The sequence below is a fragment of the Pristiophorus japonicus genome, chromosome 14 (assembly GCF_044704955.1).
Source record: "Pristiophorus japonicus isolate sPriJap1 chromosome 14, sPriJap1.hap1, whole genome shotgun sequence".
Lineage (NCBI taxonomy): Eukaryota > Metazoa > Chordata > Chondrichthyes > Pristiophoridae > Pristiophorus > Pristiophorus japonicus.
This window is the reverse complement of record NC_091990.1, coordinates 20967105-20982358: the sequence shown is the minus strand read 5'-3', so window position 1 is coordinate 20982358 and position 15254 is coordinate 20967105. Positions and strand designations below refer to the sequence as shown.

Sequence of the window (15254 nt, the reverse complement as noted above, 5' to 3'; positions counted from 1 at the left end):
AACTAAACACACTGCAGATGCTCATTTAATAATTAGTGCTGAGGTTGCTGCAAGTGTCCCAGTGCTAGCACCATGCTCACAGTGTAAGGAGCAGAGGCAGTACGCGCGCAGTTGGTCATGGAGGTTGGCTAGCAAGCAAATGTAGGCAATTTTTCATTTTTTGTTACTCATTTATATAGTGACGGCACACCATCTGTGCGGCTGACTGCTGAAGTATTTTATGTTTGGGGCCATGACCTCGTCAAGTTGCCAGGAGCTCAAGGGAGGGGGCCTGGCAGGATGGACCTTTGGATCTACTGACTGGAATGATACTGAATGTAAGAGCAATTCCTCCAGCTCAGAACCGTAATAAGCGGGGAAATATGAGAAGTGTTGTTTCAGGCCCAAGACCACACATATTGAGTTGGGAAGTCGGGAGAGGAGCTGAAATGAATGACACAGGTTTTTAACTCTTACATCACCGACCTCCACTAAACTGGGACTCAGCACAATCTGAGTCTAAAGAAGAAAGGACTTGCATTTATATAGCGCCTCAGGATGTCCTAAAGCACTTTACAGCCAATGAAGTACTTTTTGAAGTGTAGTCACTGTTGCAATGTAGGAAACACAGCTACCAAGTTGCGCACAGCAAGCTTCCATAACCAGCAATGTGTGGTAATGACCAGATCATCTGTTTTAGTGATGTTGGTTGGTGGATGCTGATTGGCCAGAACACTGCTTCGAAATGGGATCTTTTACATCCACCTAAGAGCAGATGGAACCTCGGTTTAACATATCATCTGAAAGACGGCATCTCCACCAGCGCTGCACTCCCTCAGTACTGCGCTGGGAGTGTCGGCCTGGACATTGCTAAACAGAAGTATGGTAACAGAATCTGGGCAAGTAAATGTCTTCATACTGAATATGTACCTCAAATCCTTTGTGCTAGAGGGTAAATATCCAAGGAGACTAAGAAGGAAATCCGAGGACTACAGTTATGAAAGATTTATTGGGTATTGGAGAGGGTCTGAACCCCTTGATTAGATTTCAGCCTGTTACTCATTCCTGGGTATCTGTTATTCTATATATAAACCACCCGAACCCCTCAATTCGATTTCAGTGTAACTCACTCTCGAGGGGCATCTGTTAATTTTATATATAAACCACCCGAACCCCTCGATTCGATTCCAGCCTATAACTCACTTCTGGGTATCTGCTATTCTATATACTAACTACCCGAACCCCTCGATTCGATTCCAGCCTGGAACCCACTCTCGGGTATCTGTTATTCTATATATAAACCACCCGAACCCCTCGATTCGATTCCAGCCTGTCGTTCAGCCCGACTGCCTGCACCTCTTCTGTGGTTACATTCAAGCCCGGGTGTCCCTGGAGATGGTGTCCACCGGTACGCTCGCGGCCTTCTGCGAGAGGTGGGCGCCGGAGGGATTGGAGTGCATCATCACATCCGGCAACCAAATTTTAATTTGAACCACTAATGTAAAAGTTAATTTGATTAATTTGTCAGTTTTAGTGCCCCTCTAGTAGGGGGCACTTGATTTATTGTTTTACACAAAATAGTTGTAACTCACTTCCCGGTACATATTAGTTTGAGTAATGAAGAAAGTCTGAAGAAACTTAGGCTCTTTTCTTTGAAAGGAAATAACGGAGGTAACCTCAGAGCAGAAGACAAGATAGTAGATGGTACAGAAAGGTTAATCTAGAATATAGCTTTAAACTAAACTGTGACAGCAGGACACAATAGGACAGGGGACACAAAATAGTTAAAGGCAAATGGAAGACTGATTCCAGGGAGTACTTTTTCCCACAAAGAGTGATCAACGGAATGGATTCCCAGTGGAGATAAAAATACTGGAATCATTAAAAAGAAATAGTACAATGCTGCAATAGGGGGGCTGTGGAGTGTTTGTGGATGGACTAAACAGTCTTCCTCATAGGTTTCTGTCGTATGATATTGAGACACTTCACAGCCCAGAGCATGTGTCTACAACAGGTCCTCAGACTGTCGTTAGCATCCCACCCTGCCTCCCACAACCAGCTGCCAGATGGCATCAGGGACCTCCCAGGTGGTCTCCTCCACCCCCCTCTCAGTCTCCCTCCCCTACTGGGAGATGCCACAGCCTCTGCTGTGGAGTTTCAGCAGAGTAAAAAAACTTTATGGTAACTTATTAAACAACAATTTACTACCTAAATTCTCTGTACTGTGCCCAACGATGAAAAATGGTAACTATCCCTAGGAATGTGTCTAGTTGCCTCACAGAATGCTCCTCAATGCTGATTACTAACATTCTATTAATGTAATATTTTTTAAATATGCATATTTTACCTTTGAGGTTTTTCCTACAATTTTTTCTCCCTATTACTTCAGCCACATAACTTCTAGAGGATTAGAAATGAAAAGCAGAGAAGTTTATGTTAAACTTGTATCGAACCTTGGTAAGCTATCCCTCCTCATCGTTCTCGACCTTTGACACGTTTGACCACTCCATCCTCCTCCAACGCCTCTCCACCGTCATCCAGCTGGGTGGGATTGCATTTGCCTGGTTCCATTCTTATCTATCCAGTCGCAGCCAGAGAATCACCTGCAATGGCTTCTCTTCCCGCTCCCGCATCGTTATCTCTGGTATCCCCCAAGGATCTATCCTTGGCCCCCTCCTATTTGTCATTTACAAGCTGATACTCTGCGACATCATTCGAAAACATGTACGCGGAAGCCACCTGGCTCTACCTCACTACCACTTCTCTCAACCCCTCCACTGTCTCTAAATTGTCAGACTGCTTGTCCGACATCCAGATCTGGATGAGCAGAAATTTCCTCAAACTAAATATTGGGAAGACCGAAGCTATTGGCTTCGGTCCCTGCTACAAACACCGTTCCCTAGCCACCGACTCCATCCTTCTCCCTAGCATCTTTCTGAGGCTGAACCAGACTGTTCGTAACCTTGGTGTCATACTAAAATTCTCATCCTTGTTTTCAAATCCCTCCATGGCCTCGCCTCTCCCTATCTCTGTAATATCCTTTTGCCCCACACCCACCGAGATAGCTGCGCTTCTCTAATTCTGGCCCCTTGAGCATCCCTAATTGCAATCGCTCAAGCATTGGAGGCCTTGCATTCAGCTGTTTAAGCCCTAAGGTCTGGAATTCCCTTCCCAAACCCCTATGCCTCTCTACCTCTTTTTTCTCCTTTAAGACACTACTTAAAACTCTTTGACCAGGTTTTTGCTCATCTGCCCTAATTTCTCTTTATGTGGCTCGGTATCAAATTTTGTTATATAACACTCCTTTATTGCGCCTTTGGACGTTTTGCTACATTAAAGATGCTATATAAATACAAATTGTTGTTGTTTGTTCGACCACACTTGGAGTACCGTGCACAGTTCTGGTCTCCATATTATAAAAAGAATATCACGACACTGGAGAAGATACAATAATAATTTACAAGGACGATACCAGAACTGAGAGGTTATACCTATCAGGAAGATTGAACAGACTGGGGCTCTTTTCACTAAAAGAGAAGGCTGAGAAGTGACGTGATAGAGGTCTTTATAATTATGAAGGGATTTGATAGGGTAGATGTAGAGGAGATGTTTCCAGTTGTGGGGGAATTCCAAAACAAGGAGTCAAACACTAAATACTAAAAAATCCAATACGAAATTCAGGAGAAACTTCTTTACCCAGAGAGTAGTTTGAATGTGGAACTTGCTACCACATGGATAAGTTGAGATGAATAGCATAAATGCATTTAAAGGGAAGCTAGATAAGTACATGAATCAAAGGTTACGCTGATAGGGTTAGATGAAGAGGGATGGGAGGAGACTTGTGTGGAGCATAAATATTAGCATGGATCAGTTGGGCTGAATGGTCTGTTTCTGTGGTGTAAATACTGTGTGATTCTTCATGTGTGCTATATAGATAGTGAGTGTCAGCTGGCTATTCCACTACTGGGAGCATCACAGCTAAGCTCAATGCTGTCCTCAGCTCACATCTCTAGGCACACACTTTCCAGCCGCGTTCAGCGGGTCACTGACAGGGACCCTTGCTGTTCTTTCTTCTTCCCAGGCCACAGGCGTCGAGGTGAATTGTAGCAACAACAACTTGTATTTATATGGCGCCTTTAACGTAGTGAAATGTCCCAAGGCATTTCAAAAGAGTATTACGAGATAAAAAATTTGAAACTGAGCCGCAAAAGTAGAAATTATCGCAGTTGACCAAAAGCTTGGCCAAAGAGATGAAGGAGAAAAGAGAGGTAAAGAGGTGGAGAGGTTTAGGCAGGGAGTTCCAGAGCTTGGGGCCTAGGCAACAGAAGGCATTGGTCACTGATGGTTGAGCGATTATAATCAGGGATGCTCAAGAGGGTAGAATTAAAGGAGCGCAGACATCTTGGGGGGTTTGCGGGCTGGAGGAGATTGCAGAGATAGGGAGGGGTGAGGCCATGGAGGGATTTGAAAATAAGGATGAGAATTTTGAAATCGAGGTGTTGCTTAACCGGAAGCCGATAGAGGTCAGCGAGCACAGGGGTGATGGGTGAACGGAATTTGGTGCAAGTTAGGAAATGGGCAGCTAAGTTTTTGGATCACCTCTAGTTTATGTAAGGTAGAATGTGAGAGGCCAGCCAAGAATTCCCATGCAGCTTAACACGAACTTAAACAGTCCCAATGGACAACAGTGAAACCCAAAGCAGATGGACGCAAATTCAATAAGGAGGACACAAACAACCTTCCGGATATAAAAGGGGTCAGAGGGTCTAGTAAGAAGGAGGAACTGAGGGAAATCCTTATTAGTCGTGAAATTGTGTTAGGGAAATTGATGGGACTGAAGGGCAATAAATCCCCAGGGCGTGATGGTCTGCATCCCAGAGTACTTAAGGAGGTGGCCTTGGAAATAGCGGATGCATTGACAGTCATTTTCCAACATTCCATAGACTCTGGATCAGTTCCTATGGAGTGGAGGGTAGCCAATGAAACCCCACTTTTTAAAAAAGGAGGGAGAGAGAAAATAGGGAATTATAGACCGGTCAGCCTGACATCGGTAGTGGGTAAAATGATGGAATCAATTATTAAAGATGTAATAGCAACGCATTTAGAAAGAGATGACATGATAGGTCCAAGTCAGCATGGATTTGTGAAAGGGAAATCATGCTTGACAAATCTTCTGGAATTTTTTGAGGATGTTTCCAGTAGAGTGGACAAGGGAGAACCAGTTGATGTGGAGTATTTGGACTTTCAGAAGGCTTTTGACAAGGTCCCACACAAGAGATTAATGTGCAAAGTTAAAGCACATGGGACTGGGGGTAGTGTGCTGACGTGGATTGAGAACTGGTTGGCAGACAGGAAGCAAAGAGTAGGAGTAAATGGGTACTTTTCAGAATGGCAGGCAGTGACTAGTGGGGTACCGCAAGTTTCTGTGCTGGGGCCCCAGCTGTTTACACTGTACATTAATGATTTAGACGAGGGGATTAAATGTAGTATCTCCAAATTTGTGGATGGCACTAAATTGGGTGGCAGTGTGAGCTGCGAGGAGGATGCTATGAGGCTGCAGAGTGACTTGGATAGGTTAGGAGAGTGGGCAAATACATGGCAGATGAAGTATAATGTGGATAAATGTGAGGTTATCCACTTTGGTGGTAAAATCAGAGAGACAGACTATTATCTGAATGGTGACAGATTAGGAAAAGGGGAGGTGCAACGAGACCTGGGTGTCATGGTACATCAGTCATTGAAGGTTGGCATGCAGGTACAGCAGGCGGTTAAGAAAGCAAATGGCATGTTGGCCTTCATAGCGAGGGGATTTGAGTACAGGGGCAGGGAGGTGTTGCTACAGTTGTACAGGGCCTTGGTGAGGCCACACCTGGAATATTGTGTACAGTTTTGATCTCCTAACTTGAGGAAGGACATTCTTGCTATTGAGGGAGTGCAGCGAAGGTTCACCAGACTGATTCCCGGGATGGCGGGACTGACATATCAAGAAAGATTGGATCAACTGGGCTTGTATTCACTGGAGTTCAGAAGAATGAGAGGGGATCTCATAGAAACGTTTAAAATTCTGACGGGTTTAGACAGGTTAGATGCAGGAAGAATGTTCCCAATGTTGGGGAAGTCCAGAACCAGGGATCACAGTCTAAGGATAAGGGGTAAGCCATTTCGGACCGAGATGAGGAGAAACTTCTTCACCCAGAGAGTGGTGAACCTGTGGAATTCTCTACCACAGAATGTTGTTGAGACCAATTCACTAAATATATTCAAAAAGGAGTTAGATGTAGTCCTTACTTCTAGGGGGATCAAGGGGTATGGCGAAAAAGCAGGAATGGGGTACTGAAGTTGCATGTTCAGCCATGAACTCATTGAATGGCGGTGTAGGCTCGAAGGGCCAAATGGCCTAGTCCTGCAACTATTTTCTATGTTTCAAGGGCAATAGTTCTCCTTCCACTATTGTACAGCACAGAAGGCCATTCAGCCTATTGTGGCTTTTAAAGAGCTATCCAATTAGTCCCACTCTCTCTGCTCGTTCCCCCATAGCCCTGCAATTTTTTTCCTTTTCTAGTATTTATCCAATTCCCTTTCAAAATTGAATTTAGCCTCCACCACCCTTTCAGGCAGGATCATAACATCTTGCGCATAAAATATGCTACTCATCTCCCCCTAGGTTCTTTTGCCAATTATCTTAACTGTGGATCCTCTGATTGCTGAGCCTCCTGTCAATGGAAACAGTTTCTCCCTATCTGCTCTATCAGAACGGAGAGCTCTCAGGCCGTCCTGGTGAGGGATGGAGGTGTAGAGGCATTGGACATCCATGGTGAAAAGTTGGTTCAAACTCCAACCCAGGGCCTGAGCATGTAACCTAGGCTGACACTAAAGTGGCCGCATCGTTAGAGGTGCCTCTCATTAGATGAGCTGTTATACCAAGTCTGCTTGTGTAACATTGATGGTTCAGGTAGATTCTACAGCACTGTTTGAAGAAGAGCTTTGGCATCATTCCTCTCTCAATCAGCACCACCAATAAAAACAAATTAGGTTTCTGTGGGATCTTGCTGTGCCCATAACGACTTACGCTTGTCTCCATAACACAGGTGGCTCAGTTGGTAGCACTCTTGCCTTTGAGTCAGAAGGTTGAGGTTTCAAGCCCCACTCCAGAAACCTGAGCAGTACTGAGGGAGTGCTGCACTGTCAGAGGTGCCGTCTTTTGGATGAGATGTTTAACCGAGGCCCCGCCTGCCCTCTCAGGTGGACGTAAAAGATCCCACAGCATTATTTTGCAGAAAATCAGGGGAGTTCTCCCCGGTGTCCTGCCCAATATTTATCCCTCAACCAACATCATTGGACCTGAGTCCATGATCGGATCAGCCATGATCGTATTAAATGGCGGAGCAGGCTCGAGGGGCTGTAAGGCCTACTCCTGCTCCTATTTCTTATGTTCTTATGTTCTTATTAAAAAGAGATTATCTGGTCATTATGAGATTGCTGTTTGTGGGTGCTTGCTGTGTGCAGATTGGCTGCTGCGTTTCCTACATTACAACAGCGACGACACTTCAAAATTGTACTTCATTGGTTGAAAAGCATTTTGGGATGTCCTCAGGTTGTGAAAGGTGCTATATAAATTGCAGTCTTTCTTGCAAAGAAATTTATTACATTTAAAGTGTGTTGAGATGTTTCTGAGAATTTTGATATGGTGCTCTATAAATGCAAGTCTTTCTTTTGATTTGACTCATTATTTCAGTATTATTTTATTATCAGAAGCAATACATGAAACAAAAAAGGTATTTAATGGAATCATAGAAAAATTACGACACAGAAGGAGGTCATTCGGCCCATCGTGTCCGTGCCGATCGAAAAAGAGCTGCCCAGCCTAATCCCACCTTCCAGCACTAGGTCCGTAGCCCTGTAGGTTACGGCTCTTTAAGTGCACATCCAAATACCTTTTAAATGTGATGAGGATTTCTGCCTCTACAATCCTTTCAGGCAGTGAGTTCCAGACTCCCACCACCCTCTGGGTGAAGAAAGGTTTCCTCATCTCCCCTCTAATCCTTCTACCAACTACTTTAAATCAATGTCCCCTGGTTATTGACCCCTCTGTTAAGGGGAATAGGTCCTTCCTATCCACTCTATCTGGGCCCCTCATAATTTTATACACCTGAATTAGATCTCCCCTCAGCCTCCTCTGATTCAAGGAAAACAACCCCAGTCTAATAAGAAACATTAATATAATTATTGTTTTGATGACAGACGAGATCAATCAACACTGCAATAGTATTTATAAATGAGACAGTACTAAAATGTTGAAACTATATTTAAAAGTAGCAGATTCCGGCAAAACACTCAATTCTTCCGACAAGACAAAGAGAAATTATCACGGGGAGATACAAATGTCAACAAGCTTAATCTGTTGCATTATCTGACGTCCTGCTTTCCTATAATAAATTCCCTTTCAGCTCTCCGGGTGGCCTGATGTGTAATGCCACCGCCCTGTGCAGTGCTGTATAAGCCTGAAGGTCTCCAGTTTTCAGCTCTGGTCTGTGCTGAGTTAGCAGGTTTCGGTTGAGCTAGTTACAGTTAGCTGAGTTACAACTGGAGAACTGCCGTTCAAAGTGCACCTGGGGGGGGGGGGGGGAGGAAGGACGGGGAATCAGCCAGGGCTCCTGCTCCTGATTATTAGCCAGTGACTCCTTCTGCACAGGCTCAGACTTGACTGTGATTCTCCCTGCGGTTGAATAGCCCTAACCAGCACTGCCTAAACTAACGCATGGAGATAAGAGACCCGAGGAACCTCTCTCAAAGAACCTTACCCCAATAAAAATCAGCACCTTCAGGAGAGGAGGAGAGAAAAAAAACATTGAAAAGAGGGGAAGAGTTTATTACAAAAAATGGACTGCGTTTTACAAATGTTAAAGCTGAAAATGTATTAAAACGATTCCACTATTTTTAAAGTTGATGCTGGGAAGTAGAGATACACAACGAAACAAAAGGAAAAGCACATACACACAGGGAGAAAAAAGTCCCAGATTTCCCCTCCTTCCCTGGCGTGTTCCTACGCAGCGCAATGTTGCTTTAAATTGTATCCAACTCGAGCCCACGTGATTGTAGCAGGGTTTGATACAAAGTGACCCTGGAGCTGAAATTGACTCACTGAACTCGTTGCTCGTCACTTACTGTCTGTCTCCACTGATCTGGGCAGGAATATTATTGTACTTTGTGTGTTTTTATACATATATAAAAGGAATAATTTCTTCTGTCACGATGCCGGAACAGATCAGCATCTCCGAGTTTGTGAGTGAGACTTTGGAGGACATCAACTCGCCGATTACATCCAACTTTACCTCGAAAATGATTAACTGCAGGAACACGGTGATTGCCCTGGAGGAGGTGGGTGTGCTTTGTGAGAGAAAGGGAAAAAAAACATGCCTTTATACAACAGGCTTTTATTCAGCTTCAGTGCATTCCCACTTCTAGTAATGCTCGCGATTCTTTGTGTTGTTGGAACGTGTGATTTTTTTTCTGAGTTTAGTTCGGAAACATTTTAATTATTCTGGACCTCTCTCTTCCTTTCCTCCCCATATTCTGCATCGGGCCAGGTGAATGAGGAACAAGGTTTCCTTTTATCCGTTTCAGTAAAAAGCAGAAATGTTTTCGTGAGCAGGTGCCCGTCCCGAGAAAACTTTTATGTTTAGCTGCAGTCGGGAATAATGGCAGAGGGAGTGGGGCGGAGCCGTGACCGAAAGAGTCGGTTACTGTCTAACAGTGTCTGCACTCCTTCTGCCTTCCCCTTTTCAAGAGGCTGCACCAGATTCATGGGAGGGTGACCTCACCTTGTTTATAAACAGGAGCCAGAGGTGAAGTCATCCCTGTTGATGATATCTTTTGTTTTCCTTGTTGTGTATTGTTCTCTGTTCTCCCACTTCCCCTGCCGCAAGTCCTCTGGCACTGGCTTCACTCTGCCATCTCATCCATCACATGTGACCCTATACAGTGAGTGTCAGAGCGCTAACCGACCGTGGGGGGCATCACATCACAGCGTGCTCCCGTTCTCCTCAGCGGCCCACACATGCATCATCATCATCATCATAGGCAGTCCCTCGGGATCGAGGAAGACTTGCTTCCACTCCTGAAGTGAGTTCTTTGGTGGCTGAACAGTCCAATACGAGAGCCACAGACTCTGTCACAGGTGGAACAGATAGATAGTCGTTGAGGGAAGGGGTGGGTGGGACTGGTTTGCTGCACGCTCTTTCCACTGTCTGTGCTTGATTTCTGCATGCTCTCAGCGCCCTCTCGGATGCACTTCCTCCACTTAAGGTGGTCTTGGGCCAGGGACTCCCAGGTGTCAGTAGGGATGTCACACTTTATCATGGAGGCTTTGAGGGTGTCCTTGTAGCGTTTCCGCTGCCCACCTTTGGCTCATTTGCCGTGAAGGAGCTCCGAGTAGAGCACTTGCTTTGGGAGTCTCGTGTCTGGCATGCGAACTATGTGGCCTGCCCAGCGGAGCTGATCCAGTGTGGTCAGTGCTTCAATGCTGGGGATGTTAGCCTGAATGAGGACGCTGAAGTTGGTGTGCCTATCCTCCCAGGGGATTTGTAGGATCTTGTGGAGACATCGTTGGTGATATTTCTCCAGCAACTTTAGGTGTCTACTGTACATGGTCCATGTCTCTGAGCCATACAGGAGGGCGGGTATTACTACAGCCCTGTAGCCTGTAGACATGCACGGGTACACTGACAAGCAGTCAGCAGCAGGAAACCTGCCTGATACTCTTCTCTCTCCCTCTTGGGGACAGAAGTAGGCCATTCAGCCCCTCGAGCTTGTACCATTATTCAATGGGATCATGGCTGATCTGTATCTTAACTCCATGCACTGCCCTTATTCCATATCCCTTCATACCTTGCCTAACAAAAATCTATCACTCAGTTTTGAAAGTTTCAATTGACAATGTCTCAACAGTTTTTTGAGGGGGGGGAAGGGGAAGAGTTCCAGATTTTCACTACTCTGTGTGTGAAGAAGTGCTTCCTGACATCACTCCTGAACGGCCTAGCTCCAATTTTAAGGTTATGCCCCCCCCCCTTGTTCTGGACTCTCGTGCCAGAGGAAATAGTTTCTCTCTACCTTATCAAATCCTCCATGATATACTGATACTGAAACCAGTGGTATTTCTTACCCCAGTTCCGACTGTGAACGTATCCTGGGATGTCTTTGTTCAGTTCCACGCTGGGGCAGTGTCATTCCCAATTGAGCCATCGGAGCTTTTGATGAAACTTGAAATAATAGAGTATGATTGCTGAATGCTTAATGGTACTGGGCTAGCATCCCAGAGAAGTTGCGAAACTAAATTCAATAAATGTGGTCATTTGCTGGCTGATGCCAGGAAATGTTGTAAAAATGCAACTGGTTCATTAAGGCCCTCCGGGGAAGGGAGTCAGATGACTCCTACTCGATTGTGGCCTGCAGATCAAAACAACATTTATATAGTGCCTTTAATGTAGTAAAATATCATTAAAACAAAATTTGACACCGAGCCATGTAAGGAAATATTCGGAAAGGTGACCAAAAACTTGGTCAAAGAGCTAGGTTTTAAGGGGTAGCTTAAAAAAGGGCAGAGAGGGAATTCCAGAATTTGGGGTCGAGGCAGCTGAAGGCATGGCTGCCAATGTTAGAACGATTTAAAAAAAAAAAATGCCTTATCCAACACACGAGGTTGGTTTAAGAGTGGTGGTGCAGGGTGTTCTGTCATGTGATGCGCTTTTGAGATCCCGCGCGTCTGTGTGAGTGGCACAATCTTCAGCACCATTGCTGCAACCGATGAACCGATAAATATCGAGCTTTATATGTCCCCTGTGTGGAATCTCCCGACAACTGACTCATTGGTAAACCAGCAGTAACTCCAATATAGAACCTGTGATTGTCAAACTTTTGCTGCTCTTGTGTCGGCCATGTCTTCACTCCAGAGACTCTAACCTAGCCTGACACTGCAGAGCAGAACTGAGGGAATGCTGCAAAGTCTGAGGTGCCGTCTTTTGGATGAGACCCCATCTACCCTCTCGGGTGGACGTAAAAGATCTCATGGCACTATTTCAAACAATAGGGGAGTTATCTCCAGTGTTCAGGCCAATATTTATCCCTCAACCAACGTCACTAAAAATAGATTATCTGTTGTTTGTGGGAGCTTGCTGTGCGCACATGTGGCTACTGTGTTTCCTACATTACATCAGCTTCGAGGCATTGACCACGCTCAATCAGCTGTGATGGTCGGGCCACATTGTCTGCATGCCCAATACTAGACTCCTGAAACAGGCACTCTACTCCGAACTACGTCACGGCAAGCGAGTCCCAGGAGGGCAGAGAAAATGCTTCAAGGACACCCTCAAAAAATGTAACATCCCCACCAATTCTTGGGAATCCCTGACCCAAGACTGCTCAACGTGGAAGAAAAGGCGCTGAACACCTCGAGTCCTCTTTGCTGGAAGCACACAGAAGCCAAGCACAAACAGTGGAAGGAGCGTATGACAAATCAAGCACCCCACCCACCCGTCCCGCCAACCACCATCTGCCTCACCTGTGACAGACTGTAGATCCCGCATTGGACTCATCAGTCACTTTAGAACTCATCTTAGTGTGGAGGCAAGTCATCCTCGACTCCGAGGGACTGCCTAAGAAGAAGAAGGGCATCAGTGACTATAATTTAAAAAAAATACTTCATTGGCTGTAAAGTGCTTCAGGATGTCCTGAGGTTGTGAAAGGCGCTATATAAATGCAAGTCTTTTCTTTCTTGTGTGTGTGTGTTTTACCACAAAAACCTACAGGAGATTTTCTGTGGCGCTGGTGGAGAAACTCCTCCTGAATTTCCCTGCTTGCTCTGGGTAATAGCCGCTGCCTGTTATGGTACTGAGCCATAGAAACCAGCAATATCCCAAATTTCATTCCCAGTCAGTCTGTTGCTGTGTTAGCTGAACTCCGCCAGGACAGTAATTGGAACATCTAGACATCCTATTGGTTAAGGAGTGGTTGGAATCCACCGTGAATTCTGCTCTTAGTTAACTAACTGATCACTCCTGCTGGGTGTGCATGCACGTTGGGACAGAGCAATTTCAGGGTGAGTTGTAATGGCCACCCATAGTCGAATAGTCAGCTAACACACGCTGCCTAGGCCTGCACGTGAAAATGATGGGCGCTAGATGAAGCTGCGGAGAACCGCCTGTATCTGCGGATCTGTATTCCAGCAGAAGAAACACGGTGCATTCGAGAGTGGAGGGAAATGAAAAGTTACAAACTTAAATGCAGCCAAAGATTCCCAGTATATGGTGAGTGTAATATGTCAAACATCTTGTGTCTGTGCACACTTTCTTTCATTGTAAATTCATATGTCCACATATTTATAATGGGAACTGCCCATGTAAACTTGTCGGGGTGTAATTACACCCCCTTCCCTGTGGAGGCGCTGCAGTGTTTGCCACTGGTGGGAGAGTGTAATTGCAGCATGACAGGCTTGCATTATAAATGAGATCATTGGAATTTAGACTGGAAATATAAAAATAGGGACCGAATTCTGCAGCGGGAGCAGGACTTCCACGCTGGGGGCTAAAATTCCCTGCCCTAGAAGGTTACTGCTCCCAAGATGGGGGCCTGTGCAGGGAGGCTGAGAGGAGATGGGGGCAGGGGATGGAGGGGAGAGTGGTGGAGGTGGGGGGCGGAGAAACCCAGGGCGGGGGACAGAAGGGGCCACATTGCAGCGGAGGTCTGGGGGGGGGCGAAGTGTGTTGGAGGGGCGGGCCTGGGGGCTCTGTGCCTCGGTGCGGGGAGTGTTCAGAGTGGGGTGGACGGGTTGACTGCGCAGATGGCGGTTGGTGGATGTGGTGTGGTTGGCGTCGCGGGGGCGTGGCTCCGGGGTGGCCGGGGCTGGGGGCTCGACATCCGGGGGTGTTCGGCATTTGGGAAGGATTCTGACGGGACGGGACGGGGCGGGTGCGGGGGGAGTGTTCCCGGTGTTGGGTGGGTCTGGAGCCGGGGGTTGACACGCTCTTGGGATGGGGGGTGGGCTGTTTGGGGCTGGGATTGGGAGACTTCTTCACTCGGGGAGTTGTTGGCCTGTGGGGTTCCCTGCCGCGGAGAGTTGTTGATGCCAGTTTGTTGGATGTGTTCGGGAGGGAGTTGGATCTGGTTCTTGCGGCTGGGGGGGTCGGGGAGGTGTGGAGGAGGTGTGGAGGGGGCGCGGGGGGGAGGTGTGGAGGGGGCGTGGGCGGGAGGTGCTGGGGTGGGAGATCAGCCATGATCTTGAATGGCGGTGCAGGCTCGAAGGGCCGAATGGCCTACTTCTGCACCTATTTTCTATGTTTCTATGAATGTATGACTTTAAAATGGCGACTGAATTAAATCTGGTCCAACTACCGCTGGCCTCAAACCCCACCTCACCTGTAGATCACACTTGGTGTTGACTTGTTGTGCACAAGGCCGACTGGGGAGAGTTAATAATTAAATGGGGAGAGTAACTCCAACGGCTGCAATGTAATCTTAGGATGAGTATGATATTTCTGATCTGCATGAGGTTCACTCCTAGGTCCTGTCATCTGATGCTCTCCACTGTTGTTTTGCTCCTGTTAATGTACAGGAAACATCTACGGTTGCACTTACACACAGGGCTAGAAACTTGCGCTGGGTATTTCGGCGAACCAGGAAATTCCCTAAAGCCTTGCGCCGGTGGTTTTTCAATACCACTGGGGAGCGGATCACCGGCTTGCGAGACTAGAAATAGCGCTTTTGCCTAAAATTTGGCTCGCAGCGCACCCGTAGATAGGACTCCAAAAAAACGGCCGAGGAAAAACCTGCGTTGCAGCCCTTGGAACAACGGTAGCTATGAAGACCTGCAAAAAAAAATGTAAGTTAAAAGTTTTTATTAATTCTTTTGCAGCAATTTGATAGAAAAGGGTCTTGTGAATGTTTTGTGCTTTATTTTGTATTTTGGAATTTTTTGGGGATGTTTTCCTCCCTCCCTAGGCCCAACTCGCAGCGGTATCGACCTCTGAGAAAATTTGCGGTTTGCACCACGAATCCTCGTGCATCGCCGATTTTTACCACTGGGCGTATTTTTTCATGAATGTTAGGCCTCGGAATCATTAGCGGTATTTTTACTACGTGTAATTAGTGTTGGTGCAAAGTGGCTTTACTTTGCGCTTTAAAAGGAAAGAAAAGAACTTGCATTAATATAGCGCCTTTCACGACCCCCGGACGTCCCAAAGTGCTTTACTGCCAATGAAGTACTTTTTTGAAGTGAAGTCACT

General features: G+C 46.3%; 1 protein-coding gene across 5 annotated transcripts in view; it reads left to right on the top strand.

Annotated features, from left to right (window-relative positions):
- Positions 1–9139: 9139 nt before the first annotated feature.
- The window catches only part of LOC139279771 (arf-GAP with SH3 domain, ANK repeat and PH domain-containing protein 2-like), a 102906-nt gene continuing 96791 nt past the window's right edge, over positions 9140–15254 (top strand). For 3 of the 5 annotated variants that reach the window (XM_070898977.1, XM_070898974.1, XM_070898973.1), the window contains exon 1: positions 9140–9357. In XM_070898977.1, the coding sequence (XP_070755078.1) occupies positions 9232–9357 (126 nt within the window). In that variant the 5' untranslated portion in view covers positions 9140–9231. Of the gene's footprint in view, positions 9358–13258; positions 13281–14812; positions 14852–15254 lie in introns of those variants that run through there. The other 2 variants (XM_070898975.1, XM_070898976.1) reach the window with 2 other exon arrangements.